The sequence below is a fragment of the Lagenorhynchus albirostris genome, chromosome 3 (assembly GCF_949774975.1).
Source record: "Lagenorhynchus albirostris chromosome 3, mLagAlb1.1, whole genome shotgun sequence".
NCBI classification, from domain to species: Eukaryota; Metazoa; Chordata; class Mammalia; order Artiodactyla; family Delphinidae; genus Lagenorhynchus; species Lagenorhynchus albirostris.
In genome coordinates, this window is record NC_083097.1 from 167,920,729 (window position 1) to 167,948,708 (window position 27,980).

At 60.4% G+C, this 27,980-nt stretch overlaps 2 protein-coding genes across 12 annotated transcripts in view; one reads left to right on the plus strand and one right to left on the minus strand.

The window, feature by feature from the left end:
• The window catches only part of SH3GL1 (SH3 domain containing GRB2 like 1, endophilin A2), a 31,291-nt gene extending 13,942 nt beyond the window's left edge, over window positions 1-17,349 (plus strand). The window contains exons 2-11 of one of the 7 annotated variants that reach the window (XM_060145535.1): window positions 10,548-10,647; window positions 12,589-12,657; window positions 12,991-13,063; window positions 13,896-14,039; window positions 14,422-14,555; window positions 14,710-14,868; window positions 15,166-15,332; window positions 16,007-16,131; window positions 16,298-16,357; window positions 16,794-17,349. In XM_060145535.1, coding sequence (XP_060001518.1) covers window positions 12,649-12,657; window positions 12,991-13,063; window positions 13,896-14,039; window positions 14,422-14,555; window positions 14,710-14,868; window positions 15,166-15,332; window positions 16,007-16,131; window positions 16,298-16,357; window positions 16,794-16,990 — 1,068 coding nt within the window. In that variant the 5' untranslated portion in view covers window positions 10,548-10,647; window positions 12,589-12,648 and the 3' untranslated portion in view covers window positions 16,991-17,349. The remainder of the gene's footprint in view (window positions 1-10,547; window positions 10,648-12,588; window positions 12,658-12,990; window positions 13,064-13,895; window positions 14,040-14,421; window positions 14,556-14,709; window positions 14,869-15,165; window positions 15,333-16,006; window positions 16,132-16,297; window positions 16,358-16,793) is intronic. The other 6 variants (XM_060145536.1, XM_060145532.1, XM_060145534.1 and 3 more) reach the window with 6 other exon arrangements.
• A 1,152-nt stretch (window positions 17,350-18,501) lies between these two features.
• Window positions 18,502-27,979, minus strand: MPND (MPN domain containing). Of its 5 annotated transcripts, none has more exons than XM_060145530.1 (13): window positions 27,435-27,979; window positions 27,075-27,354; window positions 26,125-26,361; window positions 23,617-23,749; window positions 22,965-23,049; window positions 22,669-22,765; window positions 22,299-22,371; window positions 22,144-22,220; window positions 21,139-21,307; window positions 20,982-21,052; window positions 20,330-20,419; window positions 19,549-19,641; window positions 18,502-18,756 (listed from the first exon to the last, which is right to left on the minus strand). In XM_060145530.1, the coding sequence occupies exons 1-13, from the start codon at window positions 27,665-27,667 to the stop codon at window positions 18,670-18,672; spliced, it is 1,725 nt and encodes a 574-aa protein (XP_060001513.1). In that variant the 5' UTR covers window positions 27,668-27,979; the 3' UTR covers window positions 18,502-18,669. The 5 variants fall into 5 exon arrangements, 4 of the variants coding, with proteins under 4 accessions (XP_060001513.1, XP_060001512.1, XP_060001514.1 ...); XM_060145529.1 differs by having other exon boundaries at window positions 26,125-26,394; XR_009539811.1 differs by lacking the exon at window positions 18,502-18,756 and adding an exon at window positions 21,923-21,966 and having other exon boundaries at window positions 19,593-19,641; window positions 21,139-21,220; window positions 26,125-26,394.
• Between the last annotated feature and the right edge of the window lies 1 nt (window position 27,980).

Here is a 27,980-nt window from a genome sequence, read left to right on the forward strand (position 1 = left end):
GTGCTGGGGCTTCCGGGTCACTGGCCTGCCCTACTGTGTTCTTGTTCCTCGTCCGGGAGTCCGGACACCGCCTGTCTGTGGGCTCAGTCCTTCTAGGGGAGCAGAGGTTGGCCTGGGTGCGGGGGGAGGCCCTGGCTACTAGACCATCATCATCAGATGGAGAGAGATTTGAATATGCTTACAGCTCCTAGCTCAGCAAGTGGCAGCACCAGACACGTCACACGGTGACAGCGGAGAAGCAAGGACGAGGGCAGGGCTGCTTTACTCCTGGAAAAATCAACATAAAAAGGCATTGCTGAGGGAATTCCCTGGCGGTCCAGTGGTTGAGAATCTGCCTTCCACTGCAGGGGACGCGGGTTCCATCCCTGGCCGGGGAACTAAGATCCCACAGGCTGCAGGGCAACTAAACCTGCATGCCACAACTAGAGAAGCCCGTGCGCCACAACTAGAGAAAAGCCCCACAGTGAAGAGCCTGTGCACACAATGGAGACCCAGCGACCTGTGTCATCACGGGTCGTCATCAGCATCCAGTTTTACAGTTGAGGAAACAGAGGCTCAGAGGGGTCCACATTCTTGTTAAGTGACAGTGCGGTGACAGAGCCGGATCCAGTCCCCATGCTGTGGTCCACACCCCCACTGCTCCCCTGCGACCCCAGCCCTGCCTCAGGACCTCTTGGGCACACCCTTGTTTTGGCCTGTTACTGACACACCTGACTGGCAGTGTTCTCCCCTGGGCTCCTAAGGGCGAGGTCTGCGTTATCTCAGCAAATACTGATTGCCCATCACCTATTGGGCGTCAGGCCCCCTGCTGCTCTACTAGCCCCATCACAGCAGCTGGCAGCCAACGGGAAGTCAGTGTTTGGGGACAGGGTGCGTTTGGGTGGGGAGGCAAGGCTCTCCCAGGAGCTGTTGCTGGAATGAAGGTGAGCTGTGGCGGAGGAGACGGCCCCTGAGAACTGCTCTTCTCTGTCTGTGATCTAGGGCGGGGTCCCTGGGAACCCCTCAGTCGGGTGCTCACCCACCACTGGGGCAGTTACAGGCAGTAACATCAGGGAGCGTGTGCGACAGGCCTGATGTGCGTCCTGAGAAGGAGAAGGCCCACCCCCTCTGCCACTGCAGGATGGATGGCAGCCAGGGACAGGAGCGGCGGCTCTGGTGCCCACCTGGCCCCAGCAGGCCCCTGTTGATCTCCTCATCTGTGTGCTGAGATTCCTTCCAGTTCAGGGTTTCCAGGACTGACTCTGCAGGTTAGAAGGGCAGGTGCCCCTGGACAAATAGGGTGGGGGTCAGGAAGAGGAGCGGCCGTGCAGGGTGACAGGGTGCCGGCATCTAACATGTGGCCTAGTGTCGCAGTGCCCGTCACTAAACTTCAGAGGGGCTGGTCCGCTGTGCCGAGAGGGGCTGATGGCGTCACCTCCTCTGGCTTGCCGTGTGCTGTCCTGGGATCATGACCCACCCGGGTGCTTCTGGTAGCCACGCCTGAAGAAACTGGTCTCAGTGGCCCTGAGTCACCTGGTGTCGCCGCCCTGGAGTGACAGGCGAGCCGTGGAGCCAGGTGAGGGTATGTTCCTCAGCGCCCACTCAGAGCTTCTTCCTGGAGCTCTCTCGGAGGAGCGCCCAGGCCGAGCTCTGCCCTCCCCGAGAGGTCGCCCCCGATGATCCTTGGAGAACCTAGATGTGCGGCCCCTACGGCTCCAGCCCGGCCCATTTGGGGGCCATTTCCCTCTGGCCTTCAGAGCCTGCTTGCCTGTCAGCCTTCCTTTCCCGTGTCCTGTCCTCCCAAACTGCAGGCACGTGCCTTTCACAGGGAGCGCGGTCCTCTGGATGCAGGTCAGCCTGGGCCCAGCTTGCTCAGATTTTGTTCCTTTGCAAACTTTCCCTTCACCTTCTGGTGAGGGGGCCAGCTGTGGGCAGACCCTGGGTGGAGAGTGGGGAATTAGACTGGCAGCCCCCAGGCAGAATGCCGCCTAACTTGAACTTCCCATAAGCGACGCAAAGGAAAGTTGGGGATTCAGGGGTAGGGGGTGCTGTCATCCGGCCGGCTCCTGGGTCCGCAGCCCTCCCAGTGCTTAGCCACTATGGAATGGCGCCATGAGGTCAGACCCCTGTGAGGTCGTTCCTTCCTCCCATGGGGCGCTAAGTATCGACTAAGCACTTCCTAGTCTCAGACACCGTTCCGAGTGCAGGTACAGCAGTGCTGGGGTCACTCACTTGGAGTTCACAGTCCAGTGGGAGGAGGGCTGTAAACAAAAAAGAGGGGCTTGAGAGAAGGATGAGTGACGGGTGGGTCAGGGGGAGGGGGGAACCAGATGGACGGGACCCAACCACGGGAAAGTCTGGGGCAGAAGGGACAGCAGGGCAGAGGCTCTGACTTGGGGTGAGGTGGGTGCCTTTGTGGAGCCTGGTCCAAGGTGAGGTCCAGAGGGGGCGGGGGTTCTGGCCTCAATGGAGGAGGTGCCATTAGTGTGCTGGGAGAGGTGGCCAGTGGCCAGGTCACTCCCACCTGGGTAAGGAGGCGGGTGATGGAGAATCAGGAGGGCTTCCTCGAAGAGGTGGCTTCACATTAGTTAAGTGTCTCAGAATGGAAGTGGTCGTAGAGATGGGGGGATAGCATCTGTGTTCTAAGGAGGTCGGGGCCCTGGGCTTTTAGATCGTTCTGTCACCTTAGCTTGGTGCTGTTGGGGTACACGTGGCCCTCCGTGAGACTCGTGACCTGGTGCCTACAGCCTCTTATGTAGTAGGCTGTGGTGATGGTGTTGGATACAGGGTCTGTTCCGGTGCTTTCTGGAGGCCGCACAGCTGTGCGCCTCGCAGGGTTTCCAAGTCCCGTTTCCTGTCTCTTCCTGAAGGGCTGCTCTTGCGTCAGCTCTGCCATTGACAAAAGGTGAGTTTGCAGGACACCTCATTTACTCTCCTGTGGGGACAGAAGTTTGCTGTGCTGCCCTGAGAGGGGATTTGCGGGCGGTAGCTCCCCAACCGCACAGCCCGGCACAGCACGCGGTCAGTGGTGCGGAGCGGGCGCGGCAGGACTCGGGAATTTATTACCTCATTTGTTTGTGGATTGGGTGTTTCTTTTTATGAGTTTTCATCTGAAATTGATTTTCCTGGTTGTGTGACATGCAGCCTTCCTGCCTTGTCCCCGAGATGAGAAATTAAAATGCATGAGGCCGGTTTATACCCAGGCTTCTCAGCTCTGGCAAGAGTTCCAGATGAGACTTGTTCCTAAGAGATGAGCCTCAAGCAATTGCTGGCCTCTCGGTCGTTGGGTAAAAACCCTCGGCACAGCCTGGGGTGCCGGCTGGGATCAGGCCCCCCTGAGAGCCCCTGTTCAGCGGGCTTGTTCCCTCCCTGTGTCCCGGAGGAGGCAAAGTCCTGAGCCCACACCCCAGTCTGCCGCCCAGATTCCTCAGCCAGGCCCTGAGGCTTTGGCCCTCACCTCCCCCGATACCATTTGGGGCAGGGCCCGTCTGCTTCTCCCCAACATGAGCTGCATCATGTCCTGCGCAGGGGTCTGTGTGTGACTGGTGTCCTCCTCCCTGAGCAGCTCCCGGTCCGGGGTGCCACTGGTATTCATAGAAAGCTCTGTGCTATTCCAGGGGCTGTGGCCTCATGCCACCCTGGAGTGGTGGGTATCGTGTGAGAGACTGGAGTTCCAGAAGGCTCAGGGCAGAGTCGGCCCTCCAACGCATGCCTTCCGCCTCCAGGCTCGTGCACTTGGTGTGGTGTAGGGTGTCATCCTGGGTGGTTGTCCCCCACTGTCACTGTCCAGGAACAGCTGTGGTCCTCTTGACCGCCTGCTCCCAGGGGCTGCGATGTGGCCTCACACTTGCTGGGACGCTTCCCCAGCCAAGCGGGAGGGGCGGGATTTGCGGCCGGATCCTGAGGGCTGGGCCTTGTCTCCACAGCACCCTGACTGCCCTGGCCAGTCTTTGAAAATGAGGAAGCAACGCAGGGAGATGCAGGGCAGCCTCCAGAGCAAGGTGGTTTAAGACTTTGGGCACCCAGTTACCCCTCCTATATGGCTTGGTCTCACACACACACTACACTACACTACACTGCCTGGCCCTGGGAAAGGCGGGTCACCTCCTGGGGTGTTAGTTGCTCCATTTATAAGGTGGAGATAACTGCCCAGAGGCTGCAGCTGGGCCAGATGGGTGCTGGAGGTCCCCAATGGCTCTATCTCTTCCTTTTGGGGCTCCATCCCTTCCTCAAGGTTGACAGAAGGGCTGGCAAGGCCGCGGGTCCAAGGAACAATGCAGTCTCTGCTGCGTTTCATAGAAACATTAAAAGATGCACATTCTGCGGTCCCTTCTCCCCTCCAGCAGTCCTACCTCCTCCCACAAGCCAGAAGTGCTTCAATTTGAAGCCTGCTTTCCACACCTGTCCCAGCACCCAGCAGGGCTCACTTCCTCCCCCAGACTCTGCCAGATGACCTGGGGAACTGGTTAACCATGAATGGAAGCAGGGAACACTTCTTGTTAAGTGCTTCTGCTTTCTTGTGGAGGAACTCGGCATTTTAATGGGAATCCCAGGACCAACCATCATTAGAGTCGAGCCCGGGCTAACGCTCTGGGCCAGGGGGTTGGTCCCCAGAGGAAGTGCCCACCCCTCCACAGCGCACCGGGAGGGCACTCAGGCCTGTGGCTTCTGGCCAGACACGCTGCGAGGGGAAACACTGGCCAGCCTGGGCCCTTGTGGCCGACACTCAGCTGAGCTCCACATGGAGGTCGGGCCAGGCAGGGAGTGAGTTCTTTGTCACCCCATCTCCAAGGACTGCTGGGTCACCTCGGGGTGAGGGAGGCATTTTCCTCAAACAGGGCTGAGGCAACAGGAAAGGCACCGCACAGCCACCCGTGTCTACCCAGCCCCTCACTCCTCCAACTTTGGGTCCTTCTGAGCTGCCACTCCTCTGCGAGGCCAGGAGAGGACCCCCCAAAAGTAAGGGGCCTGGGTGCTTGGTCAGATGCACTGGGCTGGGTGATGGCGGAAAGCAAGACACACGGGGTCCCTGCGCTCGGAGATGAGCACGGGTGCGTGGGAAGCTAACGGGGGGTCAGGCCAGGCCTCAGCCTCCAGCCCCTGCAGGAGGAGGGGAGCAGTCCTGGGATTGCAGGAGCCTGGAGAGGGCACAGACCCTGACACACAGAGGGTTCTGGACCCAGCTCTCGGGGGCTGCCGTGGGCAGGAGGCCCAGCAAGGCCGAGGGGAGAGCAGCCAGGAGGGGTCCTGGGGAAAAGTGAGGAGAGTCTGAGCCAGGGCAGGGCAGGCCTGGTTTACACACAGGGGCCCTGGTGACGGATCCGGGGTGCTTAAAGCCAGTTTGAGGCCCCATCGGGAAAGCAGTGTCACAGCAGTGGGAGGTCTGGCAACTTGGTCATCAGCCTGGGGCTGAAGGGGCAGCTCTCTGGGTGTCTGCCCTGGGTGAACCTCTGGCTGCTGGTACCAGGACCCACAAAGCCTGCAGATGCAGAGGTCGGGGCTTTGAGACGATGCTGAGGCTACACCTCAATCCATCTCGGGACCGCCGTCCCCCAGCTCGTCACTGCCTTGACAGTCACTGAGCGACTGTCCCCACGTGCCATTGCTGCCTTCCCTAGTCCATTCTTTACGACGACGGGTTCCTGCTTTGCTCCCACTGCCCGTGCCGTGTCCAGACCAGACTCTCAGATTAAGCCGGACGTGACTTTGAGGGGATTTTTCTCATGTAACGGTTTCCCCCCCTCATCTTAGCAGCATGTGGCACGCAGGGGAGCAGCCACTGGGACTCACATGGCGTTCAGCTTGCTGCCCACCAAGCCAGCCCTGGGAAGGTTTGGGCAGGGAGGCGGGAGGGGCACCATGGGGCGGGGGCAGAGAACCAGGGGGGTTCAGACTGCAAGAGGCTAGATCAGACCAGGCCCCCTGGCCAGTCTCCTCTCCACAGAGACAGCCAAATGCTTCCCCCGCCACCACCTGGGGGACCCTGCAGCTGGCTTGTGCCTGCAGCCTCGGGGACCTGAGGGGTTCTGCTTCTGAGCCAGTATCTCAGCTGCTGGCCTCAGGCCAGAGGTGCCGTCCCTCCTGCTGAGAGAACACCTTGGGCTTCAAAGCCGCTGTCTTTGTGCTGCCAGAACTAGGTTCCAGATACACCCCGACACACTGCTGTGTGGAGGGGCGTCTGTGGGTCTGTGTCTGCCCCTTGGGGCCAGACCTGGTGGTCGTGGTGCCCAACTGGGGGTTTTCACGGGAGAAGTAACTTCAGAAGCCTTTTCCTGCTTGATCATTTCCACTGCTCCTGTTCACAGAACTGCTTTTTAAAACCACGTAGCTTTGATCCCTAGGAGGAGAGGAAGTGTGTGCCCGGAGGCATGAAGGGTACCAGCAAACTGGGAAAATTCCAGAATTCCGGGTATGCTGAAGGAAGTTCTGACTTGTCAGGACACTTCCCTCTGCGGAGCTTGACAAAGCGGGTGGTGACTTATTCTCCATCAGCTCACAGATATTTACTAAAGACCCGCCACAGATGAAAGCTCTCCTGCTGCCAGAGCCCTCAGGCTTCCTGCTGGCCCACCTCCTTGGGCTGAGGAGTTGGGTATGAATAGTGTTTCTGTGGCCTCTGCTTCAGTGGCACCTCTCCCTCATCCCTTAGGGCGGTGGCCCGGCCCCACACCTCATGGTCTTTACTCTCAGAGCCACGTGGGATCCAAGCTGCCTGGAGTCCAAGTGCCGCCCCCGTCGGCAAGCATTTCGTACTCACAAGGGCCCAGGCTCTGGAAATCATCCCGACACGGGGGCCACTGGAGGTTTCTGGGCAGGGACGGACAGGAGGCTTCAGCGTGGCAGTGCACCATGCACGTTACCTCCCCAGAAGCACCCTTGGCTCGCCTTTCCAGAAAGGGCGTCAGTTAGCCAAAGAGTGCACCCTCTGGTGTGTCTGCCAGCATCTCTGAGTCAGGGGCCCAGGGCCCAAGCAGAGAAAGGAGACTCGAGAAAGCCAGCGGCTTCGTGTGTCGGCCGGGTAGCAGGCCATCCTGGGCTCTGCTCGTGTCGTGGGCTCTCCAAGTCATGAGACAGAAGACCATAAAGGAAACTAGAAGGGGCTGCTCTGAGGTGTTTGGCAAGCGGCTCCCAAGTGTTGGGAGGCCAGCAGGAAGGGGAGTAGCAATTGGAAGGGATGTAGAGGCGAATGAGTCCATCCCTGTGTCGCTCCCTCCCGTCCCTGTGCCGTCCTCCCCGTTCAGGAATTTCTTAGCCCTGCCCAGGAGTCATTGCAGTTGCCTCCCGGGACCTCCCACGTCTGGGCATTCTGCACACAGGCAGTCTGCCTCCTCCCCACAGCCTCGGAGGCCCCGTGCCCTTCTGGCAGATCCTGCATTGTGGGGAGCAGTGAGGGACGGACCGACCAGTCCAACAGCTCTGGGCGCAGCTCCCAGCTTCTCCACTTTCAGCTCGCAGCCTTGCTGTTCCACCTCTTACCCCGGGGGTTTCCTCATCTGTAGAATGGGTGTGCAGGTCCCTGCATTGTCATTGCAGAGGGGTGACAATCAATGGCAGGATGTATGCAAAGCGCCCGCACAGTGCCTGGCACGTGGAGGATCAGGAATGGCAGCCCCTGTGCCCCCGAGCCTGGGTCTCACCCAGAACACCATATGCCTGCCTGGCCAGGCTCTGCCTGCTGGAACCCTGCCCTTTGAGGTCCAGCTTGGACAGCACTGGCCCCCGCAGCTCACCCAGCCAGGAGCATGTTTGGCGTGTTTAAACCTCCCTTGCAGCTCTTATCACTGTGTTTCTTGTTCTTATCTCCCTCGCTAGAGGGGCGCTCCTCAAAGCCAGCACAGCCTCTGCCCTGGCAGCGGGTAGCGGGCCTGCCCACCCCCTCCCGACGGTGGTCGCTAACTGGAGCCAGAAGTGCTCACACCTGACAGCCTTGGGTCACAGCGCCTCAGCCACAGGGCATTCACTGGCCCAGACCCGAGGATGGCCGGAACGGGACCGCATAGCAGGGCGGCTGGGCCTGGACCCCAAGGCTCTTTCACCCCCATCGCTTTTTCTTTTCTTTTTTAAATTTTATTTATTTTTATAAATTTATTTATTTATTTATTTTTGGCTGCGTTGGGTCTTCATTGCTGCGTGCAGGCTTTCTCTAGTTGCGGCGAGTGGGGGCTACCCTTCGTTGTGGTGCACGGGCTTCTCATTGCGGTGGCTTCTCTTGTTGCAGAGCGTGGGCTCTAGGCACGTGGCCTCAGTAGTTGTGGCACGTGGGCTCAGTAGTTGTGACTCGCGGGCTCTAGAGCGCAGGCTCAGTAGTTGTGGTGCACGGGCTTAGTTGCTCCGTGGCATGTGGGATCTTCCCAGACCAGGGCTCGAACCTGTGTCCCCTGCGTTGGCAGGCGGGATCTTAACTCCTGTGCACCACCAGGGAAGTCCTTCCATGCCTTTTAGTCCAACTCTCCAGCCAGTGCCCGAGAGCAGCTGCCCCCAACGTGTGCCCCCTCCGCCTGGCGCTGGGCTCCTCACTGCTGAGGAGGGAGGGAGAGGCGGGGGCTGCTCTGTTGTAGCACGGGGTGGGGGCAGGGAGAAGTTAGCCAGGCAGAGGGCAGGAGGGGAGTTGGGGGAGTCGGGAGAGGATGGGGACCTCCGCTGTTAACCTGGAGCGTGGCAAGCGGCCCCACAGAGCATATCGGCTGGACGAGGCGCGAGGGTGCTGAGCAGGACGTGCAGAGCATCCATCCTGCGTTGCGAGGCCCTGAGCAGCCCTGCTCTTCTCTCTCCCGGCTCCTCTGTGCCAACCTCCTCCTGCTGCTCTTTTTACTTAAACTCTTAATTCGTCAAAGTGGATCGTCTGCCCCGGTCACCGAGCCTGCAGATCGGCTGTTTCTTTTCCATATCATATTGATCAGGTTTCCCCGCTGAGATGACTCAATTACAAGGCCTCCCGTTGGTGCAGGATTCGAGCTTCTGCTGCCCCTGAGGGGCCACTGCAGTGTGCCTGGGCCTGGTCTGGGGCAGCCGTTCGTCCCCTTTTGTCCCTGGGGGAAAGAAGGTTCTCCTGCCTTCCTGTTCTCTGCTCGACTCCTGGAGCGGCTGTCCTGCCGGCTCTTGGCATACAATGTCTTGTGTTTTCAGATTGTTCCACTGCGCGTTCTTTGTTTCTCTCCCGCGTGTCAGATTCCTCGCTCTTCTCCAAACATGGCCAAGGCTAGAAGGCTGAAGAACGCCAGTCCTTGAGAGAACAGCCCCTTCTCCGAGTGGTCTTTATTATGAGTGCCCACGGGTGCCTTGCATGGGTGGAGGTCGTGTAGGTGCTCAGGGATGAAGCCCCATCTCCGTTCCAAGTTTGCTCACTTTCCAGGTGCCTGGGGCAGGTGTCCTCAGACCACACGGCTCCACTGCTTCTCTGTGTGAGAGCCTGAAGTGGGTGCCCTCTGCCTGTCGCAGTCACTTGGGGGTCGTGTCGTCGTAAATCTGACCATTCAGAGTCCAGGTGGGAGCTGGGCTGGGGCCGTCGCTGGCGGAGCAGTCCGAATGGGTCAGCACACGGGGAAGCGAACAGGTTGGGGTCCTTCCACTTTCTGGCTGGTAGTAACCACCTCTGCAGTCTAAGCTGCAGTTTGAACTTAGGGGGACCTGGAGCTGGAGCCCTGGAGGCACCTGCAGGCTGAATTGCAAGCAGGGCATGCTCCTCTCAGAGGTTAGAAATAATATAAGGGCAGTAACATAGGTCAGACCAAACATACGGTGGGGGGTTGGCTCATGCAGTTTCCCGGAGAGGTACCGCCAGAGGGACAGGCTGCAGAGGGAGCCTCCTGTGGGGCAGAGGTGTGCACAGGCCAGCAATACCTCGATAGAGCCGCCATCACAGGGTACGGACAGACACAGGAAGGCCCGCGCTCAGAGGGTCACAGAGCAGCAGTCACTCAGCAGTCCCACCTGGTGGCTGGTCTCAGAACCACTCCTGGACCTTTTTACCAGACAGCTGCCCGGCCTCCTCAGAAAGGACCCTGTTCTGGGCCTTCATGGGACTCACGGTCCCTGAGCGCCCTGCCAGGGCGGAAGTGAAGCCAGGCGTGCAGGTGGGGAGCCAGGCTGAGATCTGAGAGGCCCGTGTGACGGGCAACAGCGAGTTCATCTCCGAAGGCCGCTGCCAGCTTTGGCCGAGCGCAGCCTCTCCACAGCGACCCCTCAGCCCTGGCTGTCACCTGGCGGGGGTGGCTGGGGCTGTGGCTTGGCCTGGGCCCCACGTTCCCCCAGGGAGGCACCCATATGGGTTTCACAGTGGCAGCCAGTGTGGGCCCACTGCTGGTGACTCAGGCTCCCACCCAGCTGGGCAGGCCCAGGAGGCCATGATTTCCACACCGCCGTGGTCACGGCCCTGCCGGAGAGTGGGCAGCGCTCACCCACCCCCTCTGCTGCCTCCCCCACCCCGGGGGGGTGCCTTGGCTGATGGGGCCAGCCCCTCTGCACTGCGGGCTGGAGTGGGGGGTGGGGGGCGGCAACTGCAGAGAGAAGAGTGGGCTTCAGCCCGCGGGGCCCCTGCCAGGGCTGCGCCTCAGTTTCCTCTCCCGCAGCCGGGGAACACCGTCAGTTGTGGGGAGTGCTGGATGCAGACGCTACACGTGAAGGTGTTACTTCCATGGCGGTGCTGCTGCTCTTGCCGGCCCCGAAAAGGTGTGTGCGGGGTCCCCGAGCAGGACCGAGCGGCAGAGTCCTGGCCTCCCACACAGATGGGGCACTCCCCGCCCTCCGGCCTCCTCCTGGGGGCTCCCCAGGCCCCTCCTCTGGAGCACAGCCCAGCACTCAGCACAGCCTCCCTTTGCTGATGCTCTTGCTGTGGCTGGCATGTGGCTTGCTTTTTCCCACTTTTCCCTTTTGGCCTTTTGTCATCCTTTCATCCACTTGTGCCAGTTCCGGACTGTGGGCCTTGGAGAGAAGGGACCTGGGGCAAATCGGCCTGAGGGACTGGAGCTTGGAGCTCCCAGGTGGGGGTAGGGCGAGGAGACTGGTAGGGACCCAGATGTTCCCAGCACAGCCCCCCAGGTGCCAGAGCAAGGAGGCCCCGCGTGGGAGCTGTCAGAGGGCTCCCAGGGAAGATGGGGAGGTGACACTCCTGGAGGGCCTGGAAGAGGCTGTGGGGTCTGCCTGTGCCCTCTCCCCTCAGAGAAAGGATGTAGTCCCCGCCAGCAGGGGCTGCTCCCTGGGGGTGCCCATGTCCCCTGTACTGAGCAGGCCCTCGGCCCGGAAAGTGTGGTTTTTGAGCCCCAGCACTTCAGCTACCCTTTCAGTTCACCAGAAGCGTCTTGTCTCACATCAGACACCTAACTCATTTCCCTCTGGCAACCACTGAATTTGAGAACGTCCTGTTTTACCATAATCAAAAGAAGTGAAACTGCCCCATGAAATAAAGTATAACACCCCAGAAACACCTAGGAGAGACCAAGGTCTTTCTTTATAAAGTCAAAAACGGGAGGGCAGCCCCTGCCTGCCCTTGGAGGTCCCCCAGAGACTGGTGCATGGTGGAGGGGCCCTGAGCCAGCCCTGCTTCCTTTCTGTGCCCCATCCCCTCCTGGGCTCCCGGGGTGCAGCTGCCATGAGAACACTGACTTGCAGGGGCATGCAGCTCCCCCCAGACTCCCCTTGACCCCAGGCGGGGAGAGGCAGGGATAAAGGCCTATAGGCTAGGTCTGCCCTACAGTTCTGTGGTTCCCCTGGAGAAGCAAGATGCGTGGGGAAAGTAACAGCAGTCATCAGTATGGGCAGCATGGGTGTCACAGGAGTACCCCGGAGCACACACTTGCACACAGCAGCCTACGGCAGCCTGGCCACAGCTTGGTGAGTGCACACCTGTCACCCCATTTTACAGAGGTGAAAACTGAGGCCCAGTGAAGCTGATGGCCCAAGACCACACAGGTTAGGGTTAGGGTTAGGGTGCCTTCAGGAGCCCCGGGAGCGGTCCTGACAAGTGGGCAAAGACTGCTGCTGGCCACCAGGAAATTGTGTGTGTGTTTGTGTGTGTTCACACCCGTGCACGCAAGAAGTGACTTCTGGGCACCACAGTTGGCCCGTGTGGGGCAGGTCTTCCCTCCCACTCGGCGCTTGTCCCATGGCAGTCCTCATGTTCATTTGGCCTCAGGACCTGCTCGCCTCTCAGAGGTGCCCCTGGCGCGTGCAGACCCTTGGTCCCCGAGAGTCCTTTGCAGAGAGGCTAGAGTTCAGTGGGAAAGGGAGGCCACAGTTCCCTGAGCGAAGGGGCTTCCGTGAGCCTTGGCGTCTCGCTGAACCACAGCAGCCCCGTCCGGGTGTGGGCCCCGCGGCCCTGTGAGGGGGGCCTGGACAGTCTGCACAACTCCGCAGGGGTGGGGGACCCTCTTGGGGGCTGCGGAGCTGCCAGCGCAGCCTGACCGGGTGGGTGCAGCCAGGGTAGGCTTCCGGCAGGAGGAGCCCCCGGCCCTGGGTTTGCAGGAGTATGTGGGTTTGGAGCAGGAGCTCGTTTGGCTCCCCGTTTTGCCATTGGCTGCCACGTTCAGCATCCCTGGGAAGCCATCGTGGATGCCTGAGCCCTCGCCCTCCTCCCCTGAGGCTCACACTCTCTTCCCTCCTTTCGTTCCCCAGCTGGTCAGTGAGAAGGTCGGAGGGGCTGAAGGGACCAAGCTGGACGATGACTTCAAAGAGATGGAGAAGGTAACAGGAGAGGGATGCCTGTCTAACGCTGGCAGTGTTACCAGCCCCCATAGGCCCCGGCCCTGGCACCTGGGGGGAGGCGAGGCTTACCGGAAGGGTCTAGGCGGGTCGCAGGCCTCCCCCCAGCCCAGAGCAGGTAGTGGCGGGGGCACAGCACAGCCAACAGCAAGGAGGCAGGGAGGCGAGGCGGCCCCCAGAAGCAGCGGGCAGTTCTTGCGTGGGCTCTGAGGTGGTTGGGGAACTGGGACCAGGGCAAGGGCTGTCCAGGTGCTCCTGGTTTGGCCTCAGGCGCCCTGATGGTTTCAAAACCCTACACGTGGACTCCCTTTACAGAAGGTGGATGTTACCAGCAAGGCCGTGACAGAAGTGTTGGCCAGAACCATCGAGTATCTGCAGCCCAACCCAGGTAGGGCACCAGCCAGCTGCAAGGGGTCTGCCCCCAGCTCCTCGGGTCTCTTGTCAGTCCAGAATCTTCTGGTTACCGGAGCATGAAGAAGCAGTGCGTGGGCCCACAGAACTGAAATGCCCAGGGCTAGGCAGGTTCAGGCATGGCTGGATCCAGGCATCCAAAGGATGTCTTCAGGGTCATGCGTTTCCTTTCTGCTTTATCTGTCAGCTCTCGCTTTTCACGGCAACCCTAGCCTTAAATTATCCTTAGAGCTAATGGTCCCAGCAGAAAAGGGCATCTTTTCCCCCCAGTCAACTCTTTGGACCAATTTGAATCAGGTGCCAGGCCCCAGCCACAAGCCTGTCTTTGGAGCATGAGGTGGGGTCTCCGAGGCTGAGAGGGAGGCAGGGACTTTTCCTGGAGAAAAATCCAAATGTTGGTTCCTGTAGTGAAAGGCAGAGGATGCAGGACAGGCAGCAAAAGCAGCTGTGTCCACCTGAGGCCTTCGCTGAGGACAGACTGGAGCTGGCAGAGGTGCAGGCACGCCCCTCACCTCCCGCCCCCGGTAGAGGTCTGCACTGGGGCACCTGTGCCTGTCCACACCTCTACCTGCCTACCCCGCTTCTCTGGGGGTCTCGAGGAGCTGGCCCCCTCTCCTGCCCACTGCCAGTACTCCTGCACGAGGACCAGAGCAGCGGGGGGACGTCTCTTCAGGAGGTTCTTCTCACGCTCTGGTTCCTCAGGCTGAGGGAGCACTTCAGAAATAAACAAGCACCCGGGCAGAGGGGGGCAGCTGGCAGTCTGGTGGCTCCTTGAGAGACCACACCCACCCGGCCCCGCCCTCTTCTAGCCTCGCGGGCCAAGCTGACGATGCTCAACACGGTGTCCAAGATCCGAGGGCAGGTGAAGAACCCTGGCTACCCGCAGTCGGAGGGCCTGCTGGGCGAGTGCATGATCCGCCATGGGAAGGAGCTGGGCGGCGAGTCCAACTTCGGTGAGGCCCTGGGGAGGCTGGAGGCGGGGGCGGGCCTGAGAGCTTGGGGCCAGAGTCTCTGCTGCCAGCAGGCTGGCACTTCCCCGTAGCTTGAGGATCTTCTCCAGGGTGGCTGGTCCCCTGGACGAGGGCTGCCTACAGCATCACGGCCATGCAAAAGCCACCCTCCCGGCCCACGGTGGACCTGGGTGCCTTCCAAGAGGTGGGAGGGCGGCTCGTGAACACCTGTCACCACCGGCCCCCGTGGCTCCTGGTCAGACTTAAGGGTCCCTTGTTTCGTTCTCTGTTCTGGTGTCCAGGTCCTTGGCCGTGGGGTGTGCCTCGGCCGCGCAGGCCAAGGCCTCCTGTGACGGCTTCCTCCGCCACCCCATCCTCTCCCCAGGCGACGCCCTGCTGGATGCCGGGGAGTCCATGAAGCGCCTGGCTGAGGTGAAGGACTCCCTGGACATAGAGGTGAAGCAGAACTTCATCGATCCCCTCCAGAACCTGTGCGACAAGGACCTGAAGGAGATCCAGGTATGCGGGGCCGCTCCAGGCCCACCCTCGCTCCTACCCCCTCCCCCCACACATACAGCCCAGGCCAGGTTTCCCAGCGGGAAGGGCTGCAGGGCATCAGGTGGCCCTCCCCGAGGTCCCAGGCACGCGGTGTGACCCTCGTCCCGGCCCCCAGCACCACCTGAAGAAGCTGGAGGGCCGCCGCCTGGACTTTGACTACAAGAAGAAGCGGCAGGGCAAGATCCCCGATGAGGAGCTGCGCCAGGCCATGGAGAAGTTTGAGGAGTCCAAGGAGGTGGCCGAGACCAGCATGCACAACCTCCTGGAGACTGACGTACGTGTGTAGGCCCTGAGCCCCTCCCCGCGTGCACCCACCACACCGGCCTGCCGGGGACCACTCTGGGGGAGCCCCTGAGACAGGAGCCCAGCGGCGGTGCCCACTTCCCAGGGCCAGTGGGCAGCCTGTTCAGGGTGTGAAGGGAAGGAAGGGGGAACAGGAGGCCCACAGGAAGCCACTGGCCCACTGAAGCTTTGGGGTCTCCTCAGGCCCTTCACCCTCCTCCGGCTGCAGCTCAAGGGTCAGGCGGGGGCTGGGCCCACGTCTGGAACAATCTGGGAAGGCTTCCTGCAGGAGGCAGCCAGAGATGGGGGCCAGAAGGAGGGCAGCTCTTCAGCCCTGGCTGGTCCCTTGCAGATCGAGCAGGTGAGCCAGCTCTCCGCCCTGGTGGATGCCCAACTGGACTACCACCGGCAGGCCGTGCAGATCCTGGATGAGCTGGCTGACAAGCTCAAGCGAAGGTGGGCCTGGCCCCCTGGCCTTCCCCGTGGGAGCCCCGGCCCACCCTGCTGGCTGGGAGGTCCGGTGGCTGGGTGCTGCGGCTGCCGGGGCAGCCCTGGGGGACCCGTGGGACGCCCCTGCCCCTGGACAGCCCAGCCCCACTGTGACACGTTCCTTCCAGAGCAGCGGGGTTACTTCCTTTTCAGAAAGAATCCCCAGGCTGCATGAGTCGGGGCTGGGGTCCCAGGAGGGGGCAGGACCTCATCATGCTCATCCTGGTTCCCAGAGGAGAGGCTTGGGATGTCCTGTGGGGAGAGGGTTTGGCCAGCCCTGCCCCTGGGGAGCCCCTTCCTCTCTTTCCCTGTCTCCAAGGGCCATCTTGCAGTCAGCAGCGTCCAGGGCCTAAGAAGGGAAGCCCCGGTGGGCGGTGGTTCCCTGGTGAGGGGTGGGTATCTGTTGGGCACCAGCTCCCCAGCCGCCACTGCCGAGGAGGCTTCTGGGTGCAGTAGGACCAGGCCTGTAGGCAGCCTTGGAGATATGCCTGGGGGCCCCCCTCTCGCCACCTCCCACGTGCATCCCGAGTCCCAAGGCAGCAGCATAAATAGCTGGGGTTGGAGGCGTTGTTCCCTGACCTCGACACGCGAGGGCTCAACAGGTGCCCTGCAGCCGCTCACAGGCGTCCTTCCACATGCAGGATGCGCGAAGCCTCTTCGCGCCCCAAGCGGGAGTATAAGCCCAAGCCCCGGGAGCCCTTGGACCTCGGAGAGCCTGAGCAGTCCAACGGGGGCTTCCCCTGTGCCACGGCCCCCAAGATCACAGGTAATGGAGGAGAGGGCACCACTCTACCCCAGGCCCCTTCGGGGGAGCCCCTAGCCCGCCACCCATCCAACCGCAGGGCCAGTTCTCTGCACGAGGAGCCCCAAGGATGGGCACCAGGCCCCACGCCAGCATTCTCAGCCCACCGCTGTTCTTTGTCTGCAAGCAGCTTCGTCATCTTTCCGATCTTCCGACAAGCCCACCCGGACCCCCAGCAGCAGGAGCATGCGTGAGTGTCCCCAAGGGGCCCAGGCCCTGCCCCGTGCCCCTGCCTCGGTTTATGACGCCGCCTGCTAATCTGTGCCCGAAGGGTCCTTCTCCACCCCTTCTCTGGTAGAAGTGGAGCTGGGCTTCCCTCTGTTCCAAGTGGTACCCTGAGAGCTGTGTGCTTCTAGTCACTATCACCCTGATGCCACTGGGTGTCCCCAGCTCCTCCCAGGAGCGTTTTGGTGACGACTCACAGAGCCCTTTTCCCTCCCCTTGTCACTTGGCTCCTTCTGATAGCAGTGGGGGCCACAGGGGAGAGAGCGGCTCTCCTTGGGGGAAAGCAAGGAGCAGTGAGTGGGCAGGACAAAGGGGTGGGGGGGAGGGGAGGGGAGAGGAGGCGACATCCCCCTGCGCACCCACAGGGGCAGGTGACAGCCTGGACCTCCCCCCGCCCCCAGCGCCCCTGGACCAGCCGAGCTGCAAGGCCCTGTACGACTTTGAGCCTGAGAACGACGGGGAGCTGGGCTTCCATGAGGGCGACATCATCACGCTGACCAATCAGATCGACGAGAACTGGTATGAGGGCATGCTCCACGGCCAGTCTGGCTTCTTCCCCCTCAGCTACGTGGAGGTGCTGGTGCCGCTGCCCCAGTGACCGCGTCTCCATGGTGTGTCGGCCCGCCGCCCCTCCATCCAGATCTCTGCATTCCACGGGCCCCCGCAGCTGGGCAGTGCTCACAGCCTGCGGGGCGGCCCACTCTGGGCCTGATCCAGCCCCAGGGCAGCGGGGCCCCTGTTTACACTAGTGCTCACCCCCGGTGGTGGGGGCTCCCTTCCCCACTCCACGTGGCCGTCTTGGGGGCTGGGCAGTGTTCCTCTTTCCTGCTGCTCACAACTCTGCCCCCCCAGCTCCGCCCGCCCCACCCCAGGAGGCTCACACTAAGGTGCTCTTAGAAACACTAACTCCTCCCACCCCTCCAGGGACTGGTAACTCAAGGTGGGCCCCCCTTCTCTCTCTCCTCTCTTCTCTCACTCACACACACACACACACACACACACACACACACGCACGCACGCACACGCATCCTCTCCCACCTCCATCCAGCCCCGCCCGGAGACCTGCCCTTAACAGGATAGGACTGAACATCGGTGTGATGGGGTGGTCTGGGCGAGACCCCTGTTTGAGACTCGCCACCCTGCTTTTAAATTCCCCCCGGACACTACCAGCCCCCTCCAGAGCTCCCTAGGCCCCTGAGTGCCTACAGATGCCACCTTCCTGGAAGGGTTTCACCCCTTTCTTCTGGCTGGGGACTTGGGGAAAGACGAGCCTGGGCTTCTCAGGAGCCAGGGCCCCTAAAGACAGGCCATCTCCCCCCTGCAGGGCACTAAGCCCCAAACACCCGTGCCCACCACCGCATCCCAAGCCAAGCACATGGAGCATCTCTGGCACAAGCTGCCAGCGTGCACGTGCGTGTACACACACACACACACACACACACACACGACCACGGGAGCCCAGCCTACACACATACATGCGACCGCGGGAGCCCAGCCTCCACTATGTGGAAGGTCAAGCACAAAGGCTTTGTTAAGTGAATGTTCCCAGACCCCTGGCTGCTGGGACCCTTGGGGGAGTCACGGGCACCACCCTGGTGAGCCAGCCACCATACCCTCTTTGGACAGTGGCCCAGGCCGTCTCCTCCAGACCAAGGTAGGCAGCTGCCCAGACCAGCAGGGCCCCAGCCCTGCACCCACTTCCCCTCTTGCCTAATCCAAAACTTGGCTAAACAGGGGACCCCGGGCCTGGTTCACATTCCCCTCCTCTGGTGACCCGGTAAAGCCCCCAAGGACACCAGGCCCTCCCTGCTCCTCCAAGAGGCCCCTGGTCACCAGTACCTGGAGGAGAGACAGCCATCCCAGCCTAGGGCAGATCAAAATGTAATCCTGATTTTTTTTAAAAAAGTATTAAATGTCTCTTTCTACAGTCTCTTGTCTGGTTGTGGTGCAGGGTGGGCCCTCCCGAAGGGGTCTCCAGCCAGGGTGGGGCCCACATGAGCACCAGCCCACAGAGAGCCTGGGAGGGACGGCTGTCATCCGCCCAGTCGCCAGCACGGCCCCTCCCCATAGCCACGGCTGCATGGACAGCAACCCCTCCTGAATCCGTGAGACACATGCCTAGGCTGTTTCTCCTTTATTATCTGAGCCCCTGCCTTCACACACCTCAGTCACACAGGAACGAAGCAGCACAAAGGCCCTGGGCCCACTCCCCTCACGCAGAGCCTCGGGGAGCCGCATCTGACCAAAGGCTTCCCTGGTCCTTGGAGGCTGGTGCTCTCAGCTCCCCTGCCTGAGGACGCTGTAAACCTGCTCCAGCACGTGGCACAGGCCCTGGTCCTTGGGTGTCCTGCTGGCCAGGGAGATCTGAAATAAGGAGGCCTGATGCCTCAGGGCTGCAGCCTGCCAGGGGGCTCTCCTAACCCAAGCACGCAGCCGTGTCCCTGAAGCCACACCTCGAGGCCTGGGGACGTCGTCCTTTGGGGGTGAGGTTCCTCCACACTTCCCAAATCCTGCTCTTACACGCGCCCCCCTCGTGTGCCGAGGCCACCCCACCCACCTAGCACCAGTCTGGGAGGTAACCAGTGGCAGCTTTAAGCTCTGGTCACTGTTAAGTGTGAACAAAACAAGCAAACGTGTGAAGCTATTTCTCTGCAAAGCGGAGTGGGTAGTGTCTTCTGAGAACGACTCTAAGGCAGGAAATATGCGGAGCCCCTGCCGACACGTCCCGTTTACCAGCGGTAGGACCAGCGGGCTAGACAAACCCACTCCCAGCACCAGCCGCTCTGCTTGGTTCAGCTTTGCTGCTGCTTAAGATTCAGAACCCCTCCTGCACCTCCATGGGCGCCCCGGGAGAAGCAGGGCCCAGAGCAGCGTCTCCAGCTGGGACGTCCCAGGGGTGATGAGGTCTACGGGGCTTTTGCATTTTCATCTGCATGTCGATGGTGATGTCCACCAGTGTCACCACCTCCATGTGATAAAACACGACTTTTCTTTGGTAGCATTCATTTCTGACTGAAGTATTTTTGTATAGGCCCAGGTAAGAACTCACTTCTCTTCAAGCTGCCCACGAATATATTCAGTTGGGGGGGGGTCCCCGGGGCTCCCAGAGATCTTTATAAAAGGAGGGGTTTGCACAGGACTCAGCATGAGTCTTACCTTGAGCTTGTCGAGGTAGGTGTGCTCCTGGTTCCAAGGCTCCTGGAACCTGACGAGGTCAGGGGCGCCCTTGTAGAACTCCACCAGCAGCATCTAAGGAACGGTGGGGCAGGTGAGCCCCTGCGACCGCACTTCCCGGGCCAGGCACTCAGGATACATTAGCGAGTGGGACAGACACTGCTGCCACCCCTCGGGGGGCCTCTAGTCTAATGCAGTGTGGCATGTAGACGTTACCCAGGTCCTGAAGAAATTAGGGGCTTGGCAGGAGGGCCCCCTGGAGGGGGAGACAACTTCTGCAGAAGCAGCAGGCACACTGAATGTGATTCTTTATACCTGCCCCGGTCCTGACATGGCTCCACGGTTTAGCCTTAGCCAGAGCAGTAACATCAGTGAAGTCACAGGTGTGACGAACTAGCTCCGTTTGTTTACGTGCCTGCTCGCTATTCGTCCGAGTAACACCTGAGGTTCTCACGTGTCCCCACTTGGAGAATCCCTGGCAGCTGCGGAGGCCCAAGGTGGGAGCGTCCCTAGCATGTTCCAGAACAGCCAGGAGGGCGAGGGGGGAGAGGTAGGAGGGGCTGAGGCAAGGATCTGGGACTTGATCCTAAGAGCCCGTTATTTTCAGGAGCGGAAGAGGAGCCTGACTGGGCCCTGATGTGGCCCGTTCAGCCAGCGCTTCCCATCAGTGTCATGTCCATCCAGCTGGGCGCCCTCATCTCCCACCTGCTCCTCCCAGGGCACCCACCCCACCCCCACCCACCTCACGCGGCAGTGAACTCACCATCTCATGAAGGACGTCATTAGTCAGGAAGCCATCCTGGACGTAGGCCATTTCCACGTCCATGGGGATGCCATAGTCACTGGGCCTTTGCTGGCAGAGACACATGGCAGTCACCACTAGCTACCCCCAACCCGGCCCCCCTCCAAGATGGCAGAGCACAGCAGGAAGTGCCCAGGGCTGGGAGTCAGAGAATTGATACTGCAGGCCTGGCTCCGCACTCAGATCAGATCCAGAGCCGCGCGAGACCTTAAAGGAACCCAGCAATGCGACCAGGGAGGCAGGGTGGCACCCACCCCACCACACACACAGGAGTGGCCATGGCTCCGGAATTCCTTTTTAAAGCTGATTTCTGACCCCGAGATGGACTTGGGGAATGAAACCAGACAGGGCTCAGGAAGGAGGCTACCTTGCTGCAAAAGCAGCATGCTACAGGTAGAGCACCCACCTTTTCAACAGTCCTCACACCCACAGCCTCAGAGCAATGATTATGTTCCCATTTCACAGATGAGAGCAGACCCCAGCTCCCCAGATGAGCCCGGAACCAGAGTACTGGCTTCCTGCGGCTAACAAGGCCTCCTGACCCCTCCCACACCCACACAGGGCCCCGCCCACGCCTCCCAGCCCTAGGCCTCCCCCCAGCAGCCCCGCCTACCTCAGGGGGCGGCATCACCCAGAAGGGCGAGATCTTGGACTCTGGGCCCGGGTTACCAGAGTAGTAAGGGGCTGGGGGAGGAGAGAGAGAGAAGGGGCTGGGCATGGAGGCGCGGTGGCCCTCTGGGGCCCCACGCCCGCCCCTTCCCGGGACTCACAGCAGAGCAGGGCGAGGCAGGGCTGGAAGCCATTGCTGGAGCCCTGCAGCCGCAGCTGGTAGTCCATCTGTGCGTCGATGTCCTGCAGCGACGGCAGGGCCGGGCTGTACGGGTGGCTATGGTACCAGCCTACCAGGGACAGGCCCCGCAGGAGCAGGCTCTGGTAAATCTGGGGGCAGAGACGCACGGGGCCGGGGGCTGTAGCAGCCCTAGTACGCTCACGTGCCTGGCACCCATCCAGCCCCACGCGGCCAGCATTTAATGAGCGCCTGCTGTGTACCAGGCCTGAGGGCACAGCAGTGACGCAGACACACCCTGCTCCACCCTCAGCGAGTCCAGTGGGGGGGTGGGGGACAGTCAACAAATAACGTTAAAAAGTTGCTGCTACATTCCCTGGCGGTCCAGTGGTTAGGACTCCACGCTTTCACTGCCCGGGGCCTGGTGTTCAATCCCTGGTCGGGGAACTAAGATCCCGCCAGCCAAGTGGTGCGACCTCCCCCAAAAAAACAAAGATGCTCCTCACATAAATCTAAGATAAAAGGTTATTTTGCTCACTGCTGTATCCTCAGCTCAAGGAACAATTCCCGGCACATAGTAGGCGCTCAATCAATAGTTAAATCAAGAGATAGGGTAAAGAGAAAGGAAGAAGTGGGCGGAGAAACATGTGCGCGCCCAATCCACACGCATTCTGTGCCCTGTGACAAGGTGAGTGTGGAGCGCAGGCGCGTACTAAGCACCCTATGAAAACATTAAGGACGGCAGCTAATACTTATCGGGCCTTTACCAGGTGCCAGACAGGCTCAGAGGGGAAGGGGCCGGCGGCGGCGTCTGTACAGAAGGAAGTATGAGGGTGGGGGTCACAGGTGAGGGGACCGGAGGTCACACACACCCATTTGCACCCTTGCTGAGTGGCGACACGGTGCTAGGCGCCAAGACGCGGTAGCCAGGACAGCTGTGTCCACGCCAGCCCTCCCCAGAACGCCGAGTCACCGTGCGCCCCCTCACCTCCTCTTCCATGGCGGCCGCGGTATCCGCGTCCCCCAGCCGGCTCCGACAGGGGAAGGCTCTCAGCACCGTGAGCACTGCGCGGAGGCGGGAGAAGGCGTGGACATCGACCCCAGCCCCAAACACCCCCCTGCCCACAGGCCCCAAATACCCACTCTGACTGTTGATGTCCCAGCGGCCGCCCAGGTACCCCACGACCTGGCTGCGGGTCAGGTGGCTGTGGAAGTCCTGGGGAGGGGAGGGACAATGGAAGACCCGCTCAGACTGCGCACCGCCGCCCCAAGGCCGTCCTGAGGGCCAGGGCCCTTGCGTTGTGACGGGGTCAGCCCACCCACCTCCTTCTTCATTCAGACATTGATTGAGTGCCTACTGTTCACCGGTAGTGAACAGAGCAGACAAGGTCTCTGCTCTCATGGAGCCGACCTTCCAGGGATCCTCTGGTGGGGGGTGGGGTGGGGGGACACCCCCTGCCCAGGCCTGAGAGCCCCTGACCCCTAAGGGGCAAAGTAGGAGCTGGGCACACACCAGCAGGAACAGCACGTTGCTAGAGATGGCCACGTTGAACGGCTGGAACTTGTTGATAGCTGCGAAGGATGTTACTTCCACCAGGGTGTGCGGGTTCCTGAAGGAGCCAGGAGGGTTCCACAACCTCAGGAACCCCCAGGCCCTTTCCTCACCCCCACGCTGGCTCCCCAGCTGCCCACATCCAGCTCGGACCTGAGGCCTTGTCTCCACCCTACCCCTGCCTTTGTTCCCCATACACCGGCAAGAGCTCACACCGATGGGGGTGAGGGTCCCGGCAGGCATGGGGTATATCTGACCTGGCAGAGTCTCGACTACCCAGCATGCAGTAGCGCACAGGCACCCGGATCTTGTTTTCCACCCTTTTCCCTGGGGGCGTGGCCTCTGCGGGGTTGGGGGGTAAGAGAAAAAAAAAGGCAGCGTCAGTTCCTTCCCCAGCCAGAAACTGGAAAATGAAGACCAGGCAGCCGGAGAAAGAAAAAAACAAAAAACAAAAAAAACCACTCCAGGGGCAGCCTTAAAAATCAGGCAGGTGGACTGGGAAATCAGGCGGCAGGTTAACAAATCAGGCAGAAGAGATTTAAAAACTCAGATGAAGGGCTCAGGAAGTCAGGTGAGGACCAGGCAACGGGTCAAAGAAATCAGGCGGCAGGGCTAGAAATCAGGCAACAGGGCAAAGAAATCCTACGCGGGAGCAAGGAAATCAGGCGGCATGGTGAAGAAATCCGGCAGCAGATAAAGAAACTGGGCAGTGGGACCAAGAAATGTAGTATTAGAGCTTAAAGAAGTCAGGCAGTGAGAGTGAAATTAGGCAACGAGGGCTGGGAAGTCAGCCAGGCATCTTGGGGGCTCTAAGGAAAAGAAAGGCCAGACTTGCCCCCAGCCTCCTCCCCCACCTGAGTTCCGTCGGCCTCCTGCCCTTCCTCCTCCCCTCCTCCCCCCACCTCTCACCAGGGTGGACAGGCTCCGAGGGGCCCTTCACCGGTGGTCTCCGACTCTTGTCCTCCGCTGAGGCTCCTGTCAGAACCTCCTCCTCCTCTTCCTCCATCATTAGCTCCTCCTCCTCTCCTTCGCTGGCCGGGCTCTGGCGGGGTCGGGGTTGGGGGGACAGCGACGGGACTTTCAGCTGGCTGCTCCCTACCCTCCCGGCAAGTTCCACAGAAACCTCTGGCTGGCCTGAGCCTTCGGTTCCTGTCGTTGCCCCAGGTGCCCACTAGAGGGAGGGAGTGAGCAGAAACAATCTAGGCTGTGGACTAGCCTCGCAAGTTCGAATCCCGACTCTGCCTATTACAAACAGACTTCGGGCTCTAGTCTCCTCATCTGTTAAACGGCACAATGACCTCCAGCCCCACAGGCGTGGCGTAAGGGTGAAATGAGAATGCGTGCAAAGCATTTAGCATATGCCCTGTTGCTCCATTCATCCAGCAAGCAAGCCAGCACTTTGCATGGATTATTTTACCAGATTCTCTCAATAACCTCTCCCCCTGCTCTCTCAAGAAACCTTGCCGAGGTGACCTCTCTGTGTCCAAACACAATGGTCACATCTCAGTCTCTGTCCCCCTGCCCCCCTCTTGGCAGCGTCTGCCCGGGTCTGTTCCTCTCCTCCCAGAAACTCCTCAGGGAGCCCCCCACTCACCTGGCTTCCCTCCCACCTCTCCTGGACCCCATTATTCTCCCCCATCTCACTCGCTGGCCCAGGGCTGGGTCCTCGGGCCTCTTTCCTTCCCCACCCACATCCCTCCTGGGTGGCCTCCAACCCCATCTACCCCCTGAACAACTGCCCACAGTCCTGACTCCAGCCTGGGGCTCTCCTGAGCTCCTGACTTGGGGTCCAGCTGCTCCTTGACATCTCCTCGTGGGGGGTTCACACTCAACATGGCCACCCTGCCCCAACCATCCCCCCAAACCTGCTCCTCCCCACATCTCTGATGAGAGCAATCCTGTCTACCCACTTGCTCAGAACAAAACATCTCCTAACACCAACATCAGATCCATCAGCACATCCCATCAGATCCACTTGCAGAATTAACCAGAACTTGCCCACTTCCTCCCCCTTCAATGGCTGTCCTGGTCCACCCCATCATCAGCCACCTGGATCTGTACAATCACCTGCACCCCGATTCCCCCGCTCCTACTCTCACGCCCTGGCCCCAGTCTGTCCTCCCTACATCCTACAGCAGCCAGCAGAGGGCGGCCGTGAGCACCTGAGTCAGGTCCCGCCCCCTCCTCTGCCCACAGCCCTCCAGGGCTCCCACCTCCCTCAGGGTAAAAGCCCAAGTCCACCCCGCAGCCCATGATGTCCTGCACGACTTGCCCCTGTCCTCCCCCCGCCGGCCCTGGTCCTCACCTCCTCCCTCTCTGCCCCTTGCTCACTCTGCTCCAGACACACTGGAGCCTCACTGTTCCTCAAAAACACCAGCCACAGTCTAGCCTCAAGGCCTTTGCATGTGCTGTTTTCCAGAAAGTCTTATGGCTCCCTCCCTCCCCTCCTTCAGTTCACTGATCAAATGTCACCTTCTCAGTGAGGCCTTCCCTGACCACCCTAACCCTCCCACCACTCCCATCCCCTGTCCCGGCTTACTTCTGCCAACGTACAGTAAGGTGGACTTATTTGTTTCTCTCTCCATGAAGGCAGAGATTTTTTCTCATTTTGATCTGTTTTATCTCCAGCACCTAGAAGAGGGCCTAGCACACAGGTGGCATTTACTAAATACTTGCTGAATGAATAGCCCTATGGCATGCTGTGAAAGTTAGTTTTAAAAGTCAACTTGGCTAGGATATAGTACCCAGTTATTTAATCAAACACTAGTCGAGGTGTTGCTTTGAAGGCATTGGGTAGATGTGGTTCACATCTACAATAAGGTGACTTTCAATAAAGAAGATTACCCTTGATAATGTCAGTAGGCCTCATCCAATCAGTTTAAAGGCCTTAAGAGCAAAAACTAAGGTTTCCTGGAAAACAAGGAATTCTACCTCAAGACTGCAGCATCAACTCTTGCCTGAGTTTCCAGCCTGCCAGTGGCCCTAAAGATTTGCCAACCAGGTGTGTGTGTGTAATACACCTGGGTACCGTTATCATCTCTATTTTACATATGAAAAAGACTAGGAACCCAGAGAGGGTCCTTGGCCAAGTTCAACCCAGCTGGTGAACATTCAAAGAATATCTATTACTATCATGGCATTCAAGACCCTCCCAGATCTGGTCCCTGCTGATGTCTCCAGCCCCTTCAGCTACCAAGGCATCTGAATGTCCAGCTGCATCAGCTAATAATGGTTCCCTAAGCAACATGTGTTGCTTCATGCCTACAAGGCTTTGCATATGCTATCCCTTCCTCTGGAAAACTCTTCCATTCACCTTTCTCTGACCAACTCCTGTTCATCCTTCAAGGCCCCAGCTCCAACATCCTCTCTCTGGGTACTCCTTATCCAACAGTGAGTCAGGGAGGCTGAAGGACGCACCTCATCGGCGGCAGCTGCAGGTATATGGAGCTGGTTTCGCCGGAGCCAGGCAGCCTTGTACTTGTCCAGTTTCTGGCCCTTGTACTTGACAGAGGCCCAGCCACAGCCAGACTTCTTGGCTGGGTTCACCAGCTTCTTGCAATGGGTGGCCCAGGCGCTGGGTGAGTTGAACACCTGGCCCGTTTCCTGCCACACAATCCTCCCATCGGGCTGCAGGTCTCCCACGAACTTCTTCCCCTGCAGTGACAGTGGGCTGGCTGGGCCCAAGAGCTGGTACCCATCAAGACCCCTCCTCTGGGAAGTCCTCCCTGACCCCATGCCGCTTCCCAGGGTTTGGTAACCACTTCCTGCTTCCTTCCAGGAAGGCTTCCAGCTTAGGTACCATCCCGATCAGCCTGGATTGGAACTGTCCAGTTATATGACTGTACCCCCTCCCTTCACTGGACTGTGAGCCCCAAAGGGCAGGAACAGGGTCTGTCTTGATCTCTGCTGTGTCCCTAACACCCAACACAGCCTGGCACACAGCAGGTGTTCAATTCACAAATTGCTCCCACTCACAAAGAGCACAACAACAGTAACAATAATAGTAATAATAGCAAACACTTATAAAAAGCACTTACTGTGTAGCAGGCATACTGCTGAGCACTGTATTCATTGAATCCTCACGCAACCCCATGGGAGGAAAGAAAATCCCATTCTACAGATGGGAAAACTGGTATACGGAGAGGTTGAATGAGGTCACACAGTCAGGAAGGCACTAGTGTCCTCTCTGAGTGGAGTATTTGGTAAACAATGTTCTCCCGCCCAGAAGGGCTCGTGCTGGGTCAGGATGCTCCGTACCTCAGTTTCCCCTCCCCACACCGGGGCTCGGCCTGCGGCAAGAAAGCACACTGGACTCCGGTTTCCCCTTTTGCACCAGCTAGGATGGGATGCGGCTAGGGGGTGCTCACCAGATAGTAGATGGACAACACCCCGGCGCCGGGCTCCAGCAGCGCGTCTTTGAGGAGCACCCGCAGCGTGACCGCGCGCCTGGTGAGCGCGCCCCCCGGGCCACCGCAGCTCCCTGGCCCGGCCCCGCCGCCACCGCCGCCGCCTCCGCCGCCGCTGCGCGCGCCACCCGATGCCCCCGGCCGCTCAGAGTCCTCGGCCTCCGCCTCGTCCTCGTCCGGCGCCTCCTCGCCCGCGCCGCCCGCGGGGGACAGCGGCTCTGGAGCTGCGGGCAGCAACAGGCTGCAGCAGGGCCTCGCACCCCGAGCTGGTCCAGCCACCCCACCCAGCGCCTTGCCGGCCCCCCGCCAGGCCCGCCGTACCTGCCATGGCCGCTCAGCCACACGCCCTGCGCGCCTCTGGTGCTTTCTTCCCGGCACGTGACGCGGCTCTGCCCCGAGCGGGAAGCGCCCCAGCCATTGGCCGCCGCCGGTGGGCGGGTCAGCAGGAGCGAGCGGGGAAAGTCAGGCCTCCGGCTTGCACACGCTGGAGAAAGAGGCGGCGGCTCAATCCTCCGGGACCATTCGGAAAACTGAGGCCTGAGGCCACCTTCCATGGGAGGGGGCTGGTAGCCGAGAGTTCAGGGTACCATTGGGGAAACTAAGGCCGGGGACTTACGGTTTCGGAGAACCAATGACTCCACCCGAGGCCATAGCCTACAGGATTGAGGCCTGGGGCTGGGGGACAAGGGTGGCTCAGCCCACTACGTCGACCGAGGAAATTGAGGTCCGCGGCCACTCCTATTGAGGGACACACAGGCCTCGGCTGTTGGGACCGAGGAGACACTGAGGTCCGGGAGAATGAGCCACACTGCCCTGGGGCTACGGGATAGAATGGGGAAGCAGCCCCGCGCCGCGACTGTAGATCGC